Source organism: Falco cherrug, chromosome 2, assembly GCF_023634085.1.
Source record: "Falco cherrug isolate bFalChe1 chromosome 2, bFalChe1.pri, whole genome shotgun sequence".
NCBI lineage: Eukaryota > Metazoa > Chordata > Aves > Falconiformes > Falconidae > Falco > Falco cherrug.
In genome coordinates, this window is record NC_073698.1 from 17,739,667 (window position 1) to 17,766,037 (window position 26,371).

Sequence of the window (26,371 nt, forward strand, 5' to 3'; positions counted from 1 at the left end):
AAAATGGAACACAACAACAAAGCTGGAATCAAAAGAAAAATATATCATTAAATTTGCTTGTGATGTACATATAATTACTGTGGTTGATTTCTTAAAAACAAGGTCATAAATCAATGTGTCTACTAGGTTCCCAGCATTTTATTATTTATCTCCAAAAAACTGAACCCAGCCCAGTAAGGAGGGCACCTGTTTGTTTTGACAGCAGCTGGATCTAGCCCCAGATTTCTCTGACAGAGTACGTAACTGAAGACCTTTTGATGGTGGTTCAGATGAAGGAGGACAGAAGGGACATCTGTACCCAATCAGGAACATGATTTAGGAACATGTTAGAGGGGATAGGAGCTGCCTACACAATTACGGGCTCGGCTTTGTGGGAATATCTCAGGGATAAAAGGCTGCGAGCAGACAGAGCCAGACATGGGGCAATAAGTATGGGGCACCATTAGACCATGGTCTCATGAGCTAGAGTCACAAAAGTTGACTGGGTGCGGTGCCCAGGGTTTATTGCACTGAGCAGCTACGTTTGGTCCCACAAAACATCATCGTCACACTCAGTTGCTGAGCACAGCCCTGGCTGGGCACAGTTCCCCTGATGCTTTGGGCTGTGGTGCCTGGCTGTGCCTGGCTGCTGGGGGAGCCTCAATCCTCCTGCTGTCAGTGCTTCTGCTCTCTCAGCAAAATGGTACTTTGCAGAGCAACAGGGCAGCAACTCAATGTGATGCTCAGTAAATGCACGGTTAGTTGAGTGCAGCTGTGACAAAAAGCTGCCTCTCTTCTTGCATCATTGCTGTTCTGCCTCCCTGCCCAGTGCACCCTGCTTCCCTGACCTTCCCCAGCACTCCTTGCTCATGAATACCAACTGTAGGGTACGTATGGAGGTCTGCTTTTCTTCATCACCATATACTTTTCCCAAAAATACGCAGCTGTTTTGGTGGGAGGTGAGCCCTATTATCCTTCTAATTCTAGCTGTTAAAAAGAGAGGGTTTGGGGTAAGCAAGCTGCAGATGAACGGTGTCAACCATCCAGGCAAGTTGGGAAACATTCACAGATCCACAGAAACAGAAAATGACCATGTGATGACTGAGGATCAGGCCCCAATGTGCTCTACGATAACAACTGCAGAAAAAAATCTCTAAAACAAATATTTAAGAGAAAAACTGGAAAATCGTGTGTGCTGGAAAGTGCTCGAAGCTGCTCTGGGAGCAAGCAGAAGGGGTTGGATTCAAAGCTGCAAAACAAGAATGACTTTTTAATTTTTTCCCCACAGTTCCACAAAAAGTAATATTTGTGCAAAGTCACACTCAGCTAAACTTGAGACCAAGATTACAAGTGATACAAAATGCAGTAACTTCTTTTCACTACATTTTCCTTTAAAATATCTCATATAATTCAGTACTGCATTTCACTCTACAGAATCTCAACAGTGTAGTTGCACTAACTCATGAATACACTGCACAGAAGATACTAATATTTTCATACACATTTTTGTGCTACACTTGTAAGACCTAGCCTGCCTGCACAGCCTTCTTGCTGCTCTACCCCATGGACGTGCCCTCTTGCTCAGCTCCTTCACCCCTCGGATGCGCCTTCCTGCTCAGTTTGGGGCTCTCCACATCCCCAGAGCAACTCACAGCAGCCCCTGCTACTGCCACATTGAAATATCACCCCAGAGATCTCTCCGCATGCCACAGTACTATTAAACACACACACAGAATTTTTCCTCAGTGAAAACACTCAAAAAATATTTTACTCAGTATTTCATTCCTAGCCATTGCTGAAGGAAAGCACAAGATTAAGGCTAAGTAGAAACATCAGAAACCTGTAGCACCCTTCAACTCTGAAAGTGTACAGCACTGGGATGGCGACAAATTGCTGCTGCATTCACTTGGAAAGGAAAACAGTAAGCTATTGCATGCAATAGATACAGTATAAACATTCACACACACTTGTATGTATGTAAATACATGTTTATATACTTAGCAGAGACTGATATCAACAGTATCACGGAATGATGATATATCTACATCTACAGTAAAAGTATTAAATCTTTTTGTTCAGAAAGAACATATGTCAATGCACACTTTACACTTGATTTTAAATTTTACAAATAATGGAAATTAGTCCCATTTGACACTAATTTTATAGGCAAAATACTTTTTTTACTTCTAATTAAAGTTACTTCTGATTTATATTAGATGACGTGAAAATAAAGTGTTAGACATACGGCAATTTGACTTCTTGCAAAAAGGCACACAGTCAGTATCACAGAACAGATTCTCAGTAAGAAAAGAATGCACCAAAATAACAATGCACCTGAACAGTGATTTGTCAGAGTGAAAAATGAAAAGACAGGGAACCTGATTCTATTTTTATACCAGGACTATAACAACATTTTTTAGACCTAATCGCATTAGTGTATGCCAAAATGTGTAAGATGGGAGTGAAGCTCTAGTTATGATGCCAAGATAAAAAGGGAAATTTTAAGCAGTATGTATCACATATACATATTTTAAAAGGACACAGTTTTTCAGCAATAAGGGTTGCTATAATTACCTCCCAAAGAAAACATGGAAGCTGTTATTTGGGACATCAAAACCAGGCTGGATGAATTTTTGCATTCTTAAATGAAATTTCTCTGAAAGCAGGAAAGAAAGAAGACTGTAAGATCTATCAAAGTTTTCTTCATCTCTTAATTCAAAGAATGTGCTTATTTTGAAAACATACTCAACAATTCATGAAAACTAAAACTGTAATTGTCTTTTATAGCAAGTCAGTTCAGGAGGTAACAGTCAAAGCTGGGAAAATACAAATACTAAGGTTATCTAAAAATACTGCACTGAGCTACTTCAGAATACTTCAAATATTTTAGGTAACACATGCTCTAATTATACTGTTGTATTATTATCAAATTAAATAGCTTTTTTTTTTTTTTTTTTTACTAAAACAAGACAGGTCACCTGAAATATTATCTATTAATATCAGCATTACAAGACCAGATTCCCAGTGGAGAGGGGAAAAATCAATGGGAAAGAAAAGCCTGCACTGAAGCTGGATGGCTATTAGGTACATGCTGCACTGCTAACTTCTCCCATCAAACAGCTTTCTACTCCTGCCCAGCCAGTTCAAGAAACATCGAACAGAAAAGAGTATGTGAAAACCGAAGCAAATGGATAACTGATGGTGATGAGATTTGTAAGTAATTTCCAAAGGTGGTTAACAACATGCAAAAAGATGATCCAATGCCACAACAGCAGATACAGCTGTTTTACAGATTAAGACTACCTGTTGCAATTAATGTGGTGTATCTTAACACATTAAAACATCTTGGAGACCAAACAAGCATTCAGTTGCAGCTGAAACCTTATGAGGAAAACGTAGTGGTGGCCACAGAGGTATTTATAGGAGCATAGCACAATTGTAACAGGCTAGATAAGAACCTTGTATTTTACACGCATCTGCCAGAACTCCTGAACCATTGATTTCAGTCTTACAAAGCGATACCAGCATATGTTATGGGTTCTACCCAAATTCACTCCTTATTTTAGCATACTCAGTGCTTCACTGATCCTCAACTGCAAGTGTAGCTACCCAGATAATCATGTCATGGATTTCAGAGCACACTTAAAAGAAACTGATCTCTCAGGAATGCCAGCGCATCTGGGAGGCACAGGGAAATCTGTTGCTGAAATATTTCTGAACACAAAGTCGAAACTTTTTTTCTACCTGGTTCAGCACAGAAAAGCCTTGCAAATATTACCAAGTTCATCTCTCCTCTGTGCTGAAGGAAGAATGTGCACACCACGCATCACATAGATGTAACTTTCTATAAAAACAATGTTGCTAGAACCAGGTAGTGATAAGCACTTTATGATTTTACGATTTTCCTGTAATTCAGAACGGGACTCGGCGGACATGACCAACCCCTCTACACCGGCAGCGGCACCCGCCTGTGCCTCCCTACCCGGCTTCCAGCACCGGGCTGCAGCGGTCTTTGCTCCGGCAGGCTGGCGGGGCTGGCAGCCCGCAGCCCGCAGCCGGGGCGGGCACGGCGGGGCAGGGGCTCCGGCGGCCCCGGGGCCCCGGGGGGAGGTCGGGGGCACGGCGGGAGCCGCCGGAGCGCAGCGGGGCGGCGCGGGGGGCCGGGGCGGCGCGGGCACTCACCGCGGGGGCGGTCAGGCGGCGGATGCTCTCGCCCAGCGAGTCCAGGTTGACCCGCCGGCGCCGCGGAGCGCGGCGCGCCCCGGAGCTGGCCGCGGCGGCAGCGGCGGCGGCGGCGGCGAAGGGGGTGTCGGCGGGGCCGGGGGGGCTGCGGCTGCCGTTCCAGCAGAGGCGGGACAAGGGACACTCGCCCTCCTCCTCGGGGCTGGTCTCCGGGCAGTCCGAGCCCAGCGAGCTGAAGGACTCCGAGGAGATCTTGCGTCGGGACATGGTGCCGCGGGGCGGCGGCGGCCGGGCTCAGCGCGGGGCGGCGGGCAGCCGCGGTGGGCAGCGCCGAGCCGGGCGGCCGCGGGGGCGGCCGCCTCGCATGGCCGCGGGTGCCCCTGGGCGAGAGGCAGCGGCGGAGGCGCCGCGCCGGGGCCGGCGCAGCTCTCGCCGCTGCCCGGCTCCGCGCTTCGCCGCGCTCGGCCGGGGAGCGCGGGTGCTGCGCGGCGCCGCGCCGGGAGGCTTTAAAGCGGCGGCGGCGGCGGCGGCGGCTGCCCTCCTCTGCCTCGGCCGCCCGCCCTCGCTCTCCCCTCCCCCGGCTCCCTCGCTGCTCCGCGGGAATCACGTGTTGTTTGGAGCCCTTTCCCCCTCCTCCTCCTCCTCCCGCTTCCCCCCGCCCCGCTCGCCGCCCGTCGCGCTCGGCCCCGTTCGCCGCCGGCCGGCTCCGCTCCCCCGCGCCGGGGGATGCTGCCGCCCCCCCCCCCGCGGCCCCCGGCGGCCGGCAGCACCGGCGGGGCGGGCCCACGGCCGCAGCCGGCCCACAGCCCCGCGCTCCCGCACCCGGCTGCCGAGAGGGCGGGCAGGGCGGTCCGCTCCCCCGCCCGCGCTTTGGAGCCAGGCGAAGGGCGAGCGGGGCAACGGGCCGGTGGCCCCGCACGGCTCCGCCGGGAGCGGCCGTGCCCGCGCCGGGGCGGGGGGCGACTGGGCCCCCCCCGAGTGCGGCCGCCCCGGCCCCGCGCCGCCGGCAGCCCGCGCCGTGCTGGACAGCTCCCTGCGGCGGGCGGGCGCGCCTCGCTCCCCGGCGGCACCTACCGCCGCCCAACCGCCCGGAGCGGCAGCCGCGGGGAGGCCGGGAAGGAGCCTTTCCCAGCCGTGGGAAGGGTACTTGCTGCCGCCGGTTTCCAGAGGCAGAGGCTCTCCTCGTCTCTGGGCGGGCGCTTCTCCCGCTACCGTTGCGAGCCGTGTCCGAAAGGGGAGAGGAGCTGAATCCATTCCCCTCCAGCACCCTGTGCTACGGCCTTGGGAGAGGGGAGGGGGGTGGAGGACACAAAGCAGCTTGGATCCAGGATGACACCCTTAAGGACAATGCCAGGTGTCTCCATCCCACCTTTCCCAACCCATGCAGTCGGCTGAAAGACACTTTGCAAATTTCACGGCAATAGTGCTAACCCCACCAAGTCCTTCCTGGGAGAAAAGCTCCAGGGAAATGTGATCTCAGCTGTAGCGGCTCGTCCTACCATCAAGGAAGACAGCTTGTCAGTACTTTATCCTCTTTCAAACAAAACTTATTTTAAAAGGCAACGATTTCAATATCATTTTTACTCTACCTTTCCTCTGTATTATGACATATGCTTTACAACCTTATCCTGTTAAACGTTTGAGTGCAGCCTAAACAAGAATCCACTGAAGAGACCGGGAGGATTTCCACAGGTATGAAGGAGCTTTTGGGCATGGCCCTAGGCAGCAGCACGAGCTGTCTGCTCTTGGAAGGGGCCCGGGTCTGTGGCCCAGCATGCTGCTTTTAACTAGGGCATGACAGCCCTTGCCCAGGGCATTGCTTTCAGTGTTGTCATCCCTGTTTCTCTTGACACACCCAGTTTCTATTTCTTTTCTTTTCTTTTTTTTTTCCCCTATAGAAATATATATGGACTAAGAGAAGCAATGGTCTCCTTTTGTGTTGCCATAATTTTTAAATTTCTGGGGCTTGAAAGGATGTATAATAAAGGCAGCATGATCCATACCACCTTCTATTGCCTTATTAAATATTACACTTGGGATGCACAGTCTTTCTCTCTGCAGTCACGGTGATGCGCTCAGCAGCCCTAGGATTCAAATCAGACATGACTTCACCTGAAAGTTAATTCACACATGAACTTCCTGACCCATTGTCCTCTTCTGTCTTTCCTCCTGTAGGGAATAACAATATTCATCAGTACCTACACAGAGAGAGATGAGACAGTTACTCTGCCTTTTCCTTCTTCCCCCTAAAGAAATTCTCATTTTAATAGGTTATTTGGGGGCTGCTGCACAAGCCCCTGCCTGCCCTCAGGCCAAGCTCCTGCGCTGAGGGGATGCAGGAATTAAGGGATCTGGAAAGTGCCCTTTGATGCTAAACACAGTCCGGAGCACAGGGTACTCTGTGTTAAGATGTTAACTCTTTTCATGTGCTTCAGTTTCCATTAAACTTACTTCCTTCTCATAGACTGTATCGTACAGTCTTCAGTGAACAAAATTCCTCTGGTTTCCTGGCTGATGCAGTGGCAGTGACAACTGGGTAAGTGCTACACAGTTTAGTGTTGAAAATACATATTGATAAGCCTAAATTGCTAAAATACCGAAGTGTCACCTGGTTCCATGTGCAGTACTTCAGCTGTAGGGTAAGCAACTTGCTTGTATGCATATCTGCATTTTATTCAGCACTAGGGAAAAGTGGTTTCAAGATGACAAAACTGACACTTTTTAAGTCTTCAGTTTCCTCTTTTTCTTGAAATTTAAAGTATCACTTCCCAATGCAACTTACTATTAGCATTTGGCAGCACTCTTAAGTTACCCTTGCAGCATTAAAAATTACTTTCCTCATGCCTCTTATGGACATTTTTCTTTTATGTTTCTAATGTGGTGACCCTGAAATGGGAAGGGAAATTCTTTTCTTCAGTGACTATTCCTGAGGTCAAGATTATTATAACTGAATGCAGCTATATACCAAACTCACTCTTGTCAAGAATGTAAAAGACATTTTCCTTCAGCATGTAGATAAAGAAGTTCACCGCTTAGAGTAAAAAATACAATTAGGGCTTCAAGTCTGCTGTTGCTCCATCTGAAGCACCTCTTTGGGTAAACCCAGATGCAGTGTTGCTATTCACTGGCTATTCTGCTCAGCTACAACCTTTAAAACTTGATGCTGGTCCTGGAGGTGAGCCTGATGAGCCAACAAGTCATTCAGTCCCTGGCTAATTATTCTCATTAGATCGAGATACAACCTTGGCAAAAGCTGAATACCACAGAGGGTTACTTCATCTGACAGTCAAATGCCTTTGACAGCACATATAGACAATTACAGCGCATAAGAAAACAAATGTTCTTCTTTAAACATGTCTCATCAGCCCAAATTTGCAGTTGGCACATTATTGGATGAGTAACAGAAGTGTCTGTAAAATGTATAAGGTTCACCAAAATAGTGCCTATGTAACTTTTCTACCATACAACAACAGTGTGCAATGTATGTGTCCCGTGTATTGCAGACAGAGAAAAATATGAATATTTTGAAGTCTTTTACAATCTCTGATTTCTCTTCTAAGAAAATTATATTGAAATGCACAAATGTCTTGCAAATTATTATCTGTTTTCAAATTCTTGTCTTGCTGCTAGTAAGCAAAACTCACAATACCGAGTTCACCCCTGACAGACAATGCATGGTCTTTAATTTCCATTGATTACAATGTGTTACCTTATTGTTATTTATTCATTATTTTTATCTATTTTTTATTAACTAAGCATTTCTCATCAGACATTATATGCTGGAGTTTTGATGTTATTATTTTTAATTAAAACTGCTGTTTTTCCACAGTTCACAGAGCCTTGGAAGATTAAAATAACAAAAACAGCTTCATCATAGTGCATTGCATTGTCCTATCTGCATTTGCTGATAAAATGTTAGTTGCAGAGCTGCTGGAAGAAACATTTGAATTAATCCCACTTAGGGAGTAATCGCATATATCACATACATCACATATATATTTCATATCATTTTACCTATTACATTATATGAGGTTTATAATGATCTTTTTATAGTACTGCTGAACCTATAAGTACTTAATTTTCCTTTAATAGAAAGGACTGTTGTCCCGGGATCAATGTCTCCCACAGAGAAAGTAAACATCTGTTTTACAAAGCATTTCTAAAGCAGCAGGAGACCATTATCCTGTGACAACATTCTATTACAATTACTTTATTGCAGTCAGGCAAAATGAGTGATGTGTAGCAAATTTATTCTTTTTTCACATTCTGCCAAACCTTCCTGTTCTTTATCCAATGACTTCCATCTGGAGTATTGCCTAGAAGGACGGCTGGGACATTCTGCCATTTGTCATTAATGATCTGTTGAATTACGAATGGCTTAAAGAACAATTTTATGTTTCAACTACTCAAAAATAAAGTTTATGTGCAGGACACAGCAGATTCACATTGGCCAAAGTTGATGTTCTAGTAATTGGGTTATGTTTGAATCCATCACGTTGCATGGTATGTTACTGAAGAAATAATGAATCTATTTTGCACTGTGATATCACTTGTTATATGATGAATCATATAGCAGATTAAGACAGCAGAATCCATTTCTTAATGATCATAAAATGTCTTTAATCTGTGACTCTCAGCACACTTTTAAGAGTTTTGGTTTTGTGGATTAGAAAAGCAAAGCACCGGTGACTGATGTCGTGAGTCTCACACTACATAGCAGATCAATAGCAGAATCAGGAATCCCTTGTTGCCTAATCTAACTTCCAGACAACTTTATTCAGAATCAATTGGCTTGAAACATGAAGGGCCAACATCAGATCCATTTGTAATTTCAGGGATTTCACTATACTGGCTTGGCAAAGAAGGATCAAAACAAGATGTCAAGGCTGTGAAGGGTGATGTATTATATTGACATCATCACTATTTCACAAAAAAAAGATGGTGGAGGAACCTGCTGAAGGAATAGTAATTAAAAAAAAAAGAACGCCCAAATAACAGTGCTTTGACTTAGGTGGTTAGGTCAAACTGAGACTGAAAATCTCACGGAGAACTTACAGCATATAGCTTTAACTAACTGGCTAAAAGGAACACACAGTTGGCTAAATGTTCAGACTTAAAAATTCATAAATTGTAAAAGAAAAAATACAGCACAGCACTCAAAACCTCTTATTTCCATTTTGCTTGCACAGAGAGACAGATTTACTGAATTCAACACTGGGTTAAGTAAGTTGAACCTTTTCTTAATCAGCACTTCACCTGTGCCCTGAGTATTTTACCCTGAACGAGCAGGTAACAGAGGTCTCACGAGTTCTGCCTCAGAGTTACCTAAAAACCCCATCCAAATTCATTTAAGACACCAAAACAAGAAGATGATGATGGGCATCTTATATGGCCTAGGGCTACCTCACCCCAGCACTCTTTGCAGCTTAGTCAAGCCACTAGAAATAGTGGCCAATAGAAAAACAATAGAAAACCAATAGAAAACCAGCTCCCTACAGAAGCCACTTTGTTTTCACTCTTGAAACCATATTTATCCCAGATAGACTTCCTGATATAAGCTGGTTTTGTAAGGACATTGATGTCATCAGTCAGGCTAATCCAAAGAAAATACAATGGCAGCTACATAGGAGATTAAAGCCAATTTGCTTTCAAGCATCCTCTGTATTGTAGCGGGGGTTCAAAGAGACATTTTTTCTAGACTTCTGGAGCAGCTCCCTGCACTTTTCATACACCATGAGAACCAAAGACAGCAAGGGCTTTATGAGCTTCTTCTGTCCTAGACAGAGGCTGAATTAAACCAGGAAGCCCACATTTTCTGCAGCGGCTGCTAGGACTGCCTCATCTCCTGAGGGAAGGCAGAGCTGATGCCCCTGAGGCAGCGTGCCCCTGGCCCAGTGCTCAGGCTTGCTCGTACAAATACCCCTTAGTGGTCTCTCACCCTGCAGGTAATAGCTTCCAGGCAGCCCTCTGGGGTTCACTGGGCTGGGAATAGGCCAGGAAAGGACAGAGCAGCTCTGGAAGCAAAGGCAAGGAGCTAGCAGGTGACTCCTGGGAAAAGTAGGGTAGTCACAAAGTACAGACCAGGTTTTACCAGGTGTCCTGGTTTCAGCTGGGACAGAGTTAATTTTCTTCTCAGTAGTTAGTACAGTGCTGTGTTTTGGCTGTGATGTGAGAACATGTTGATAGCACACTGATGTTTTTAGTTGTTGCTGAGTGATGTTTATACTAAATCAAGGACTTTTCAGTTCCTTGGGCCCTGCCAGCCAGAGGGCTGGAGGGGCACGGGACATTGGGAGGGGACACAGCCAGGACAGCTGACCCAAGCTGGCCAAAGAGGTATTCCATACCATATGACGTCATGCTGAGTGTATAAACTGGGGGAAGAAGAAGGAAGGGGGGGACATGAGGCATTACGGCGTTTGTCTTCCCGAGTAACCGTCACCCATGACGGAGCCCTGCTCTCCTGGGGATGGCTGAGCACCTGCCCGCCCAGGGAAGTGGGGAATGAATTCCTTGCTTTGCTTTGCTTGTGTGTGCGGCTTTTGCTTTACCTATGAAATTGTTCTTATCTCAACCCTCGAGTTTTACATCCCTTTCCGATTCTCCTCTGGGTGAGGGGGAGTGAGCAGGTGTCTGTGTGGTGCTTGGTTGCTGGCCGGGGTTAAACCACAACACCAAGTTTGAACCTGACCTGATGGAGGAGCCTTTTGCCCAGGCAAGCAGTGCTGCCCAGCACCTGGGAGGTGACCAGCCTGCAGCAGAGCTTGGATGAGGAGGGTCTTCTGGACTGCCTCATCCAGGACCCGGCTGGGAGCGTGACAGCAGTATCTACCAAAGGAGGGCAAGCCAGTGTATGAAGTACATAGTGTTTTACTGCATCTTCTTCAGTGTCATTTAAGCGAACTGGTCCTTTCCACAAGCATTACACTTTTATTACAGTTCATCTCTTCACAAACTGACACCTTCTACCAGATGTAGAAGAAATTTAAAATTTCCAAAATATAAATCTTTGTCATTAACGTACTCTTACCAACTCACACTGGCATCTTGTCTGATTAGATTATCTTATTCTTTTTTATCTTAATGACAGAAAATCCCACAATATTTTACCCAGTCTTGTTTAGAAGCAAGACCTCATATCATATAATGAATGGGAACACTTCCTCTTGGAAGTTTCTTTGCATCCTATAATGGATGAACTGATTAACAAATTGTCTGCAATGACTTGCTCCCATGAAGTACAAAAACGAATAAAGAGGTTTTACTTACATAAAATTTCAGCAACAAGGGAGAAAGAGAGAGAGAGCATGTGCTCATACCTACAGATGTAGATACTAAGAAACTATTAAGATGGTCCCTGAGCAAATAGAAAATACCTACAATATCTACAGGATATAATTCACTGAACACAGAGTCAGACAAAATGTTGTCCAAATGAAAGATCCTATTGAGCTTCTAGAAAAAAAATCTATTGCAATAAAATCTACTCTGTTTTACACAGAGATGGTAAATGATCCTGATGGGAAAGCAATTTCTGCAAGCAGGAAAATGTAATGGACATAGCTCCTTACAATGCTGGTAAAACTGTCCTGGCCTCTTTCACTAGATGTATCTTCAAAGTGAACTTCAGACTGTCTCTGCTTGGTAGTGCACAGCAGTTTTAAGTACTAAGTAGTATTCAGGAACCTTTCCAGATGTTCAACTATGTAACCCACTGATGATGTGACTACTTGTGTAAAAAGAATCCTAATATTCTAGAGAAGTTTTTACAAGACTTGCAAAATACGGTGATTTAAGTTTTAGCATCAGTTCAGAATCCACTTTTCTGTTCCTTCCATTCTTCTTTTGTGTCTTTAGTCCTTGAAAACTTAGTTGTTCTTTTTACCTCACTCTTCACTTTCATTTGGCTCCTTAGAGCAAGGCTACAGGTAAATACCAGGATAAATTACTTTCCTGTCATTTAGTTCCTGTCAGTTTGTTTTGGTGAAGGGATACAACTTTCAAATATGAGCACTTGTACTACTCAGAGCACTTGTACTACTCAGAGCACTGTCACTCTTGCTGATGTTACTTAGGATCAGGACACCACAATTTCATATTCTGAGGTTTCTTGTGTTCTTTGTGAAACTGATCCTAAGTTCCTGGAGGAATATTTCTATGCAGAGAGTAGCATGAATGCTAGTGGGAAAGCTATGCACTGGGAGTGTTTAAATATATTTTATAATGGAACACAACTGGAAACAAATATATACATGTCTGTGTGTGTGAATGTTCTGCTAAGGGGAGGGAACAAGCAAGCCAAAAAAGGAAAATATAGGGAAAAAAGCCCAATGCTTTTCTCTATGATAAACTCCTAATTGATACTCAAGTCCTCTTTCATGTTTACGTATTTTATGCAAAAAAGTTCTGACAAAAGTAAGTTACTGTGAGTGACTCACATATCTGGGAGGGTGGGGGGTGGGAAATACAATGTGTTTGCCATAACATCAATATTTCACTTTTGTAGCATGTTTCATTCCAAACTTCTTAAGGTTTCTTGCAAGCAATACAGAGCAAATATCTGTAATGTGAATAAGCATGAACAAACAATCACAATTTCATGGTAACTTTAAAAACATTGTGGGCCAAATCCAGTAGTTCTTATTCCTACTGATACTGGCTGAGTTGCTCAGCACCTCACAGGAAGTCCTCAGGACTTCTCTGAATCAGGCCTTGGCTAAATCAGTCTCAAAATCTTTTACAAGAAAAAAAAATCCACAAGCAAGGTACATACGGCTATAATAGGAATTAAGCTGCTTCTAGCAATGCAAAAATAGATTCTAGCTGCCAACATTTGCTTCTAAAGGAAAACAATTTTAAAAATGGTCTCTTTAGATAAATAAAACAGATGTGCAAAGTATTTTTACAGAAAGATACCATTAAGAGCCTGAAACAATGGAAATGAGTCTTAAGAGAATAGTATTTAACATTTTGCAATTAAAGCAAATAGGTAAACCAGTTTTTTGTAATATTTATCTTACAAAGGCAAAGTAAATCTAAACTCTCACTGCAGTGGTGCAGCCAAGTGCCTGGTTTGAAAAGAGAGTGAACATTGCAGTTCAGGTCACTAGTAAAGTTTTCTATAAAATCAGTTTTTCATTTTATTCTTCAATAATAAGATTTAGCTAAAGCCAAACCACAGAAGTGAAAAACAATGAGAATTTGATTCTAAAAAGGTGAAAGTGCTAATATAGTTGGTTTGAACTATTTTTAGTACTAATCTGTTCACAAAACAAAGCTCTTGTAAAATACCATGCCCTGTTTTTACCATGAAGTGAAAAGTATGCTTGCTGTATCATCTCAAATTGACCACACTGTTTTTAATTCATGTATTTGGTTTGTGTTCAAATAGTGTTATATTTTCCATCTGGTGACAATAGTTAAATGGTTTACATGAGGCAACATGAACAAGGTGTCAAAAATGTTAAAAAGTGGTTTCTTTGTTGGTTGGATACAAATGCAATGCAATGGAAATGCATTACAGTGAAAAGCAACAGGTTGTAACATTGAAAACATCCATACTACCTCAAATGCTGGACACTTCCCCAGACTTTGAGAAGCACCTTGAACTCACTACAGGTGAAAAGTAGGAAGAAGTTCATGGCATTGCAGTGTTAACCTATGCAGTTTATCATATAGCAGAAATTGATGTTTTGCTTTCCACAAAAGCATTAAAATGGCTTAATGCAGACAAGATCTGAAAATGAAATAGAAAAATGTGAAATCACATTAAGACAAATTATAGATGCATGAATAAGAAACAGTTTTTATTCCCATTTGCATAAAAATCAAGAACCTGAGTTGTTCTAAAACTAGCATAACCAAGTTCCTTAATAAACAACCTTTATAAAGAAATCTGGGAATAAGTAATAGGTTCGTGCTACTGTCTGTAGTAGCCTCCTCCCTCCCCACTGCTGCCAGTAACTCTTAAACATGTCAAGTTTCAAGATTCTTTGTTTTCTTCTTTCCCATCCTCTCCTCTTCTGTTCCACTCCACCTTACTTATACAAAAAAGTCAACATATATCTCATTAAACATTGAAAACAGCAAAATTCAGTTCAAGCAGACTTGTATCAGATATGTAGAACAGAAGCAAAAGCTCTTTTCCTATTAGGTAGGCAAGTGTACCATTTATTATTAAGCAAAGAATTTCATTCTAGTCTGAACGCTTGAGACATATCTGGGAAGAGAAGAAATTTCAGGGTAATTGGGTTTTAAATAGTGTCAAAGGTCCTGTGAGGGGTCTCTGCACTGAGCAAACTTTCAGCTTTGGTAGAACAGAAATACAGGTGTTAGACACTGGCAGAGAGACAGATTTGATGTTAGAAGCAGTAAATTAGAAATGGACAGGTAAAAGATTCAAATATAGATATATGACTTATCAAAGGAGACAGTTCTGCAAATTAAAACTTGCCAATCTCAAGTTAACGTCTCATGTCTTCTTTGGATTTTTTGGAAGATACCAGATTCTGACTTCACATGAAACAAGAAGCCACTCCAAGGACATCTCTACTTCCTGTAAACAGCCCATCGTTGTGTGTGGGCCTGACCAGAAGATGAGTAGCTGTTTATAATTCCATATTAAGAAATTTAGCAGTATAAAACTTAACTTTGCTAGCAAATTCTGTGAAAGAACTGGGTCACAGTAAACTTCAATCAACATTACAACTCATACACTCTTCCTTAATTTTCCTTGACTTAAAAAGAGAATTTGACTTAGAAAGGGCCACAAGATTTGTGTTCTTCATTTCTTCCTTTGAAATCTTTTGGGTTCTTTTTTGATGAGAGAGCAATGTGCATAATGCATGCATAGTACTCTACATGGAAGACAACACTAATAATAGAATTTTATTATTTTAGAGGACTGGAATTTATGAGGTTTGAGTGCTTTTTTTCTGGGTAAGAAAATGAAGATGACTAACAGAAGGGAAATCAGGCTCTACTGGGAACAGCTGAACCATAAACATGAAAGCAACAAGATTTTAAAAGATGAGGTGATAAACATCTTAAAGCTATGGAGGTTTTGCATAATCTTGGTGGAAATGAGAAGGGCAACAAGCCACTATGCTTGCAAGAAAAAAAGTCAGAGGCAGCAGTATTCCTCTTCAGTCCTGGAGAAGTGAGTAGAGTTGGTAGAAAGAGCAGGTCCCACTCCCAAAATATCAGGGAGTTATTTGCTCACCTCAACATGACAGCCCAGGGCTGGGGATACAGTTTGGAGCTGGGTCTCAGCAGGAGAAGGTAGAGTTGTTCCTGCTTTCTTGAGGGTCCTAGGAGGCAAGTTTGTCCATGCCTACTCCGGCACCTTCCAGCTTCCCACTCAGCACCCCTACAGGTGCTGCAGCCCCCAGATGTCCTGCTGGATGCTTCACACTGCCAGGTGCAGCAGAGAGAAAGATGGGATATATTGTGAGTCTGAAGGACGTAGGGAAAACATCAGGATTTCTGCCCACCCCTGCTCAGCAGCTTCTCTGCACCTTTGTGGCTATCAGATGGTTTCACACCCTGTACGTTGTATGCCTCTCTGAGGGGGGCTGCCCATCGAGTGTGACATCCACAGCCTTCATGTCTGTAGTGGATCCTATAGTGATAACATTATTAATGTTGACAGAAAAGGAGGTCTCCTTTTCAGACTTCACCTTTCCTTGTGAGAAGAAAGAATTTGAAAGTTACCATGAGTAAAACGTCCCTGTGCTGGCTGGGGAGCCACAGCTGTGGCACATCCTGGTTATCCTATGAAATACATTTCCCCTAAATCCTCTTCCTTCTGCTGTGTCCTCTGCTGCCTCTTATTTAGCACACAGACAAGAGTCCTCAACAGAGAGGAAAAGGACGGCACAAAGCACGATGTGGCTCATACTCACAGAGTTTAAAAGCATATGTCCCCTCTAAGCAGAGAGCAGCTAAAATCTAGGTCCAGAGTCAATGGCCAGGAGTTTTAGCGAGGCCAGCATGTAACCTCATCAGCCAGCTCAGCAAAGGGGAAATGAAGAAATGCACCCGAACTATAGCTACTGTAGAAACACAAGAGTAAAATGTGATGTTCCACAATTGAGAATATTGGCATTATCGAGAAAACACCAAGCAGCCTTTCCCTGGAATACATTTGTCTGAATGCAGTACACGTACTGTAAGGTGCAGGACTCATTCAGGTTCTGAGCAGTTTAATGTTTTATTTTACAGTGCATATTTCCATCCCTCCTGACTGTGAAAATAACCTTGAAACCTGACCAACAAAGGAGTTCTGAGAGTTATGAACTCACCTGCTTTCCATTACTCCTACTGGCACACTACCTTCAAAGTCTTAATAGTATTTTAAGGACTTGAATTAATTATTTTTTTTAATATAACTTTAGGAAATAAAATAAGTAAGGACTAGAAACTGCTTCAAAGAAAAGGAAGAGACATAGAAAGACAGGGAAGAGAAAAAAACAGAAAATGAAGATACAAAAGGCCAAGATGAAATAGGCAGAAAGAGAGCAGTCCTTCATGTGAGCATATTGCCTCAAAACCACCCATTACTATGATGTAAGGGTCTGAGCTAATAACAAGTAAAGATAAAATCCAAACAACCACTAATTCATTTAGCCAAAAAGCAAGAAAACCCTGCAATGTAGACATTTATCCTTCAGCTGGTTCACTGATCTTTACAGTCAATGCACAGAAATAGGTACTTCGGGGGGCAGGGGGGTGGGGGGGTGGCGGGGAGCGGATTTTAATCCTAAAATAGATGCCTACAAATAGGTCAAGTGAATCACTTCTTGAAAATACCTACTTCTCTCGATCAGCTCTGGAAGGAACCTAAGGTGACTTGTTTCATTGTAAATGTGTATTTTACATTTACATTACATTACATAAATGTAATACACCATAGATAGGTGTCATTAGATGAGATGATTCCACCCCCAACCACTACGCAAAGACAAGATCCTTCTCTTCATCTTCGTATGCATCCCTCATGAACATAGTGGGAGCTCCTCTGTAGATTCTTGTTGCAGCTCACAGACTAGATTATGGTCCCCCCCACCAAATAGATTGTATTAAGTATGTTTATCAGGTAATAAAAAGTTATATTTACTGCAGTCAGATACTAAGTTAGAACCTTAAAAAATCAGTGTAATGCCTGAGAAGATGTTATAATCAATGCAAATATAACTTCCCAAGCCTCCATAATTCACCTGTAATGAGTTTAATATAAGCACTACAATCACACAGAATCATCGTGGTCAATAAGGAGGAAGGATAAGGTTTGGGACACAATCATATTTAAAATCTCTGCGTAGGTGAGAAAAATGACATTTTGTAAGAATACCAAATATCTGACCATTGGTAGGTGTTGCGTTTTGACAGCAACACTCAAATACAGAGACTGATGAACCATAGAAAAGGGAAGGCTGCAGGGGTGCTCCCACCCTGGGCTACAGTTCGTGTTTATTGAAGTGTTAGGTCCTCAAAGCAGCAGCTCTGCTGTGTTCTAGTTCTAACAACTGCAAGAGGGGGGAAAAAATCATGTCCAAATACTACTAATAATTGGTAAGGACAATATTGTCCATTGTTTAAAGCAGATCAGTAACTGTTTTGAGGCTGGTTTGTCATTAAATAATAAATGGTGGTAAACAGCATCTCTGGAGCAAAATATCACCATCACCAGCTTCACCAGCCTGGGGTTCACACAGCTTGTTTTGGAAAGGTCAGTGTGCCACAGCCAGCTACCAGGAGAAGCTTTTCTGCTCCCTCCTTCTGATTTCATGTGCTTTGAAAGGACACAGCACAAGTTCCTTCCTGTGATGAAAAGGAACTCATGAGGAGCCTGAGACCTCCACATCATGTTGCTGCTGCTGCCCCTTGCAGCTACCTAAGGCAGGTGGGCAAGAGGATGGATAGCTACTGGGAGATGCACTTGGCCAGACTCCTTCTGTGGTGCATGTACTGGGGACAGTGGGGACAGACAGCTGAGGAAGGGATAGCCCCCAGCTTTGTGACCTCCACCACAGCCTGGCAAGCCAGGTCATTCCTCAGTGTCCTGTCCTCTTCCTCTTCTCTCAGGTGGCTCCACAAAGCTCTCTGAAGTGAGGATGCTCTTTGCTAGGTTTTCCCCTAGGCTGAGAAAGATCTCTTCACTTTTTATCCTAGTGATGGAGGGTATACCACGTAATATCAGGTAAGGGTACAAGCAAAGGACCAGCAGACAAAGGGAAAAAAGGGTGCTCCTTTCCCTTTCTTCAGCACAGGTAGATGCCAGCTGCTGAGCCGAGGTGCTGCATCAGGGAACAGCCCTTATCCTTGGTTCACATTAACCTTCCTTCCAGCTATTTCCCTTCACACAAAGGAGCCCTTGTGGAGTCACAGAAAAACTGAGAAACAGATAAAGAAGCAAGTCTTAGTTCTGCAACAACCTTCGTGTCGGTGGGAACAAGGGAGTACTTAAAGAAAAGGGAAGGCAAGGTTTGTGAGCAAGAGAACAACTCCTGACTATGGGAGTACTTGGCTGCATGACAAATTGCGTAAGATGAAATCAATGGAGATGGGTGGCAGGAGAAGGACAAAAAGAGAGCAAGAAACTCTAGCGAACAGAAGTGCTATTCCTCAAGAGGAAAGAAGAGTCTTGCTTTCCAACTAGTGGAAGGGAAGAATAAGAAATAAAAATGCAGCCACTGATTAATGGTAATGCGTTTATTTCCACAGAGCTTCAAGGGAACTGGATGGGGGAAATATATTTTCTTGGGTTTTCTCTTATGATTTTCTTCTAGGGTATCTATTGCTATTTCTGTCATTGTGCTAGGTAAGGTTGCCAACCAAGGCTCTGTTGCCAACCAAGGCTTTATTGCCTTGGTACTTTATTGTACCATCACACTTAGAATGATATAAGCACATGACACAATATCTTTTCTGCTCTAAAGTCATTACATTTTGGGCCACCTCAGATATAAGCTTGACCAGAAACGTATCCAAAGCAGATTCCCAAGGATTTGAACGGTCTTCTGGATCAGACTCCATGTATATATGCTGAGCTGGGGAAGACAAAACAATTCCAGAGATAAGCATGTTTGCAAAAGGAATCTCATTACAGCAGTGAGCATCAAGGCTGTGTGATTTTGTGGTATAACTGAAGACCCACAAAGAAGCAAGAGACGTGGGGTCAGGAAGGGAGCCACAGGTTTTCTTTTCTCCTCCCACAATACAATAACAGCTTTAAAATCTGAGATTTTGCAGTGTGTATGAAAAAAAAGATTTAGAATAAATATTTTGTGCTTGTGTATCATGTCTTTCCATTTAAGGTTCCAAGATCTCAGAGTTTCAGACAGAGCTGTGAGCATTGTAGGCTAATTAAGACCAAACCAACAAGCCTAAGATTCAAACCTTATAACTACTAAATTATAATGACTGTTGACCAAAGGGACTACTGCCATGCAAAAGGTAGAAAGATAGTCAGAGTTTGGTCAGACTGTCATTCCAGCATCATAGACACAGTGCAAGTACCTTCACGGACAGTCATGGCAAATGGCACAATATTCATATTAACAGATCTGGAAGTATTTATAGAATAGAATCAGAATCATTTAGGTTGGAAAAGACCTTTAAGATCATTGAGTCCAACCGTTAACCCAGCATTGCCAAGTCCACCACTGAACCACATTCCTAAGCACCACATCTACACCTTCTAAATACCTCCAGGGAGGGTGACTCAACCTCTTCCCTGGGCAGCCTGTTCCAATGTTTGACAACCCTTTTGGTGAAGAAATGTTTTTGCTAATATCCATTTTAAACCTCCTCTAGTGCAACTTGAGGCCATTTCCTCTCATCCTATTGCTGATTACTTGGGAGAAGAGACTGACCCCCACCTGCCCACACCCCCCTTTCAGGCAGCTGTAGAGAGCGATAAGGTCTCCCCTCAGCCTCCTCCTCTCCAGGCTAAACACCCCCAGCTCCCTCAGCTGCTCCTCATCAGACTTGTGCCCCAGCCCCTTCCCCAGCCCCGCTGCCCTTCCCTGGACACGCTCCAGCCCCTCGACGTCCCTCCTGCAGCGAGGGGCCCGACACTGAACCCAGGGTTCGAGGTGCGGCCTCACCAGTGCCCGGTACAGGGGGCGGTCACTGCCCTGGCCCTGCTGGCCACACTGTTTCTGACACCAGCCAGGACGCTGCTGGCCCCTTGGCCACCTGGGCACACTGGGGGCTCATGCCCAGCCGGCTGTCAGCCAGCACCCCCAGGCCCTTTCCCACCGGGCAGTTCCCAGCCCCCTGCCCCAGCCTGTAGCGCTGCCTGGGGCTGGTGTGACCCAAGTGGTGGACCCGACACTGAGCCTTGTTGGACCTCATACAATGGTCCTCAACCCATCAATCCAACCTGTCCAGATCTCTCTGCAGAGCCTTCCTACCCTCAAGCAGATCAACAACCCAGCACCAACTTGGTGTTGTCTGCAAACTTACTGAGGGTGCACTCTATCACCTCATCCACATCATCAATAAAGATATTAAACAGAACCAGCCCTAATAATGAGCCCTGGGCAACACCATGTGTGACTGGCTGCCATCTGGATGTAACTCTGCTTTTACCCGGTGTAGAGTACACCCATCCAAGCCATGAGCAGCCAGCTTCTCCAGGAGAATGCCGTAGGAGACAGAGTCAAAGGCTTTACTAAGGTCCAGGTGGACAACATGCACAGCCTTTCCCTCATCCACTAGGTGGGTCATCTTGCCATAGAAGGAGATCAGATATGTCAGGCAGGACCTGCCTTTCATAAACCCATGCTGGCTGGGCCTGATCCCCCAGCTGTCCTGCACGTGCTGTGCAATAGTAAATGGGGTAATCTGCTCCATAATCTTCACCAGCACCAAGGTCAGGCTGACAGGCATCTAGTTCTACAGATCCTTCTTCTGGCCCTTCTTCTAGGTGGGTGTCACATTGTCCAACCTCCAGTCTTCTGGGATCTCTCCAGATTGCCAGGACTGTTGATAAATGGTGGAGAGCAGCTTGGAGAGCTCCTCTACCAGCTCCCTCAGTACCCTTGGGTGGATCCCATCCAGCCCCATAGACTTGTGCACATCTAACTGGAGCAGCAGGTCACTGACTGTTTCCTCTTGGACTGTGGTGACTTCATTCTGCCCCTCGTCCCTGTCCTCCAGCTCAGGGAACTGAGTAGCCTGAGGGTAACTGGTCTTACTATTAAAGACTGAGGCAAAGAAAGCATTGAATATCTCAATCTTTTCCTCATCCTTTGTGGCAATGTTGCCCCCCTCATCCAACAAAGAATGGAGATTATCCTCGGCCCTCCTTTTGTTTCTAATGTATTTGTAAAAACATTCTTGTTATCTTTTACAGCAGTGGCCAGCCTGAGTTCTAGCTGGGATTTCCTAATCTTCTCCCTGCATAACCTCACAACATCCTTAAAGTCCCCTCCTGAGTTGTCTGTCCCTTTTTCCAAAGGTGGTAAATTTTCCTTTTTCTCCCTGAGCTCCAGCTTCAGTTTTGCCACTTGATGCAAACTCCAGCTGTGGTGACTGAGGCATGGACTTTGCAAGGGTCGTGAAGCAAAGACCTTTATTGTTAGTTAGTTACAGCTTTTGTAAGTTCATACTCTGTACACACACTGGTAAGAGTTTATTTTGGTCAAACTCTACTGTCCACGCGCCCAGCCACTGTTCACTACAGGCTACTCTCTGCTGTTCACGCTGTTTCCTTATCTTCTAGGGGTGAGATCACATTTCTCCTTTGTCTCTGTTTCACCCGGGCTTCTTCTCATACTCCCTCAAAGTTATTTACTTTTTTGCTGCAGGATCGCAGCTGCACATCATTAAAGCAAGGTCACAGCTGCACATTATCAAGGTTAAAACCACTCTCTCTGTCTTATATACCCACATACAATTCAAACACATGCTAGGGCCAGAACTGCTTCCATGGTTGTGTTGGAGTCACCCCACGTTCTTGTCATCTTCCCGGGCTGGAGAGCTGCTGGATTAAGAGCCAGTGAGGGCACAGAAGGTCATGGTCATGCAGTCACACTGGTGGAAGAACTTGAGAACGGGTCCCCACTAGGGAGGTCACTTCTTTAGTGTTGGGGTATACCAAAGGGATCTGTCTTGCAGGATTCAGATGATGGCAGCCCATTGACTCCAGCCCCTTGAGCACAGATGTCCCACCTTTCCACAAGTGTCAACTGGGGTCAGTCTCTCTGTAATGGTGGGCTTCCTTTCGTACAATGACAGAGTGAAGAGCAAATCAAGCCCATTATATCTGTTAGAATTAAGTCAGATTAACTTTTACACTGTAGGATTCCAGAGTAAAAAAAAAAAAAGCCAAAGTTTGTAGGTGTTTTAAAGACAAAGGGTAATTTTAAACTTCATAAATTCCTGCAACAAAGGCAGAAATTTAATTTGTCCTAGTCAGCTGAGATTTCTTGGACAAAACAGGAGGTATTGTTCACATTTGCCAAAATTCTCTTGGGTTTTCTGCCATGTCTCAATCAGGCAGATAACACATGTGCTGATCTCCAAGAAATGCTCAGGTGTAAAATGACACTTCCTTGGGCAAAAAAGTTCTTCAAAATGCAAGTGATGTCATGCTTGTGGGTATCTGTGGCTGGCAAAGATCTGATAGACCATAATTTTATAGAAAATGTGGATACTGTGTTGTTTGATGGCCTTTCTAGTTAGCTGTTCCACTCAGTATTGAATCACGCCCCCCCATCTGGCACAGCATAAATTGCCATCATCTGTTTGTCTCTGTGTGAGCATCCCCTGCCTTTGCAACTGACAGACCGCAGAACACCGACAACGAAACAAACACCTAAAACAGATTGATCTGGCTTTTGCCTGCAGCAGTTAAAAATCCAGCAGAGCTGTGAGCCCTGCAGCGGCACAATGAATCACAGTGAAATGCCCTGCCACTGGGAAGAGATGCGATTTTTCCCCCCTTTTGTGCTTGGTTGCTTTTTGCACAGCAGCTTTCACCCGTATCTGGTTTTTGTCACAGAATTACTGGAAAATCAAGCCAACCAGCCACCACTAGCAATCAGGAAAGTATACTGGCAATGAGCTGAGAAGGGCAAATGTACTGATACTGAGGGAGACATCCTGCAGCTCACAACCATGCATTAGGCTGATGCCACGCTTTTGAGAAACGCTATGCAAGGTGAAAGCAGAGCTCTTCCCCATGTGGTACATACATCCGAGTGTGAAAAGCCCCCAGGTAACTTTTAATGATTCACTGGCTTGCTCTAAACATTTAAAATACCATTTGACAGAGCATGAGACCAAACTGGGGCCAGCCGGCAGGTGGTCACCACCCTGCCACAGGTTCACTCAGTCCTGCTGGCCACCATGCATGAGCTGCTCATCACACTTATTCCAGTTTCACTCTGTGCTGGGGGAGTCTTCTTCCCTGGGGAAAAATTGATAAAATGTTCTTTGCACCTTGGTTTTCCCTTCCAGATGTTCACTTTTCCCTCCTCTTGTGCAATTCCTCTTCACTGCTGAATCCTTGTAGGCTCCTCTGTGCTAATTTTCTGTCCTACTCACACCTGCCCTCTTTTCCCACCTCAAACCCTCACAATGAGTCGCTGCTGCTGCCTGCCCAAAATTTCGCTGTGGCTCCCCTGGACCCTGCCATCACCCCAGGCTCTTCCCCACCGCCTGCCAGGCTGCCGAGGGGGAGGAAGGAGGGTGCTGCCTGCCAAGGGCTGCAGGGAGGCTGGAAAGATCCCCTGCCACCAAACATACTGACAATCTCGGAGAAACAAATCCAGGCCAGTGCCCTTCTGCTGCTAATGGCTTTGGCAAAGATCTCTCCAGGAGGCCTTCAGATGGAAAATGTTTTGTGAGTGTCAGCATGCTACCAGGCATCTAAGCCCTGGCATTCACCCCTAGGTCTTATTTTTCTTTTTATGGAGCTCACAGCCATGGAGTAGCCTCTAGAATGGCACCTTTCTCTGGTCTCCGGGTGTTTTAAATGCCTGAACATTTACTGTTACCTGACTTTTGCGCTGACGTGTCAGCAAAACATGGATGACCAGGGTGCACACTTACTCTGCTGGAGGAGAAGCCTCAAATGATGCCCACAGGCCTGTGGCTGGCATGAGCTCTGGTGCTGGTGAGGAAACTGCTGTGCAGCTAATCCACCCTGCAATAACATTTTATAAAACATGTCTTAGGGCAGGATGTGCTTAGAGAGAGGGGCAAAGAAAGCACAGACCATAGTGGTGGTGTGACAGAAAGTTACCTGTCCAGCACAGACAGGCAGGTACAGGCTCTTCAAGAGGGTTAATGGAATCAGACTAGAAGGCAGATCCTCTGGATTTTGAAATAGGGATATCTACCAACTATTAGCCACATATGACTGAAAAATGTCTTGCATCCTGATTTGCTTTACTACTTCTGCAAAAACAGAAATGCTGTTTCCAAGCACATGACTCAGGCAGAGAATTTTTTCTGAGTTTCCTGAGACCAAAAGCCCCAACATCTCAAGAATTCATGCCCTGTGCTGTTTGGAATAGATGGATGAGTGAGCAAAGATCATACAGGAGGGCTGATCTCTTCTTCCAAATAATTCTTAATAGCAGGCAGGTAGTAGCCTGTAGCACATTTAGAACAATGAGCTGCCCAGACTTCTCTCACCTTGGGAAACAGACCACGTTGCTGAAATCGTTCATGTGAGCACTAAGGAAGGAAAAGTCTTCAACTAGAATCTTCCCTCTGCAAACCTGTCTAAGAGCTTTGCCTGTTTGTTAGCCTGATTTTCAAGGAAGATATGGTGTATGCCATTGCACTGTCTGCATGAAGGTGTGAACCTTGCTAGACCTCCCCAGTGACCTCTGAGCCCAATGGCCAATTTTAGGCAAATAGAAAATGGAAGGCCACTAAGATTTCATGAAAAAGGTGGTCTGGTAGAGAAGAGAAACTTTGCTGGTGCCCTGACCAAGGCAATGGGAGCGCTGGGGCTCTCATGTTCCTAGTCACCACAGGTCTGTGAGAAGTCAGCCCTCCTCTGTCCTACTCACGGTGTTGTTTTGAATTTGTGGCCAATACATGGTCTGTGCCGGAATGCTGCCTGCTCTGATCACCCCACAAGGCTTTAGTCTACCCTCTGGTCAAATTGCACTGATATTTTAATTGTATTATATCTGATCAGTAGGTTTAGATGATGTCCTTTATGGACTTCAAGTTACTTGTGGTGCTGATATAGGGGCCAGGAGAGACCCCAAACTAGGAATACGTGGAGACTTTTAAGAAGCACACATGAAGGCAGCAGGGTAGAGCAAACTTTGCATATAATGCTTGAGCTCATAGTCCATAGGGAAATGAGCAGTATGCAGAGATATGGGTTTTGTACTCATGGGAGCTCCATAAAGCCTCTGGAGCTCCTGCCTTGGGACAGGACAGATAAATGCTCGGGGGGGTAAGGAATGACTCTTGTTCTTAGGCAGGCTGGCATGTCCTATGCCTATAATTATAGCAGCAGGAGGGACAGAGCTGGTGCAAGGATTTCCCCGACAATCAGACAATACCTGCTCTCTTGGCATAAAAGTAATCCCTTTGTTACCCTTTGCTACAAGGATATGATTAACCTGTCAGCCTCACGTGGATGTCTGGTAAGTTATCCAAGCTGCCTATTTTTAGGGAACTGAATCACACTCTAAAATCACTCTAGGTCAATTAATTCATTCAAACATAGGCACCTAGTACCAACTGAGATGCATTTAGATGTTTTTTTCTGAAAACTAGTCCCATTTTGAGTGTCTGTAACCTTACAGCTGTGGTCTAGACTACTCTCTCCATGCTCACCAGGACCAGTGCATGGCTACAAAACCCTCCTAAAGGCGATCTCAATTCTTTGAGCTGGAAAAACCAGCCCAAGCAAACACATATGGGGCTACCACACCACTGCAACTTCAACCTACCTTACTAGCTGGCTTAGCATCTTCCAAGCACTTCCTTGCCCCACCAGCTGTAAGCCCCAGAGTCAAGCAGGGGAGGGCATCAGCATGGAGGACAGAAGATTTGCAGGAAGCCATAGCTAAGCAGGAGCTAAGATACTTATGGAGTTTGCTTTTCCCGTATCCCATAAAAGGATTATTCCAAGACAGTCTGAACTGCTGTTTCTGGGCCATTAGAAAAAGGCAGACTAGGCAAGCACTGTGCTGTAGGCACTGCTTCTCCCATTGCTTATTTAGAT

The 26,371-nt window shown here is 44.6% G+C and overlaps 1 protein-coding gene across 1 annotated transcript in view; it reads right to left on the reverse strand.

Moving 5' to 3' along the window:
- Positions 1–4,706, reverse strand: part of GUCY1A2 (guanylate cyclase 1 soluble subunit alpha 2) — a 178,127-nt gene extending 173,421 nt beyond the window's left edge. Inside the window, exon 1 of the mRNA XM_055701809.1 lies at positions 4,162–4,706. Within this exon, the coding sequence (XP_055557784.1) occupies positions 4,162–4,428 (267 nt within the window). The 5' untranslated portion in view covers positions 4,429–4,706. The remainder of the gene's footprint in view (positions 1–4,161) is intronic.
- Positions 4,707–26,371: the final 21,665 nt, after the last annotated feature.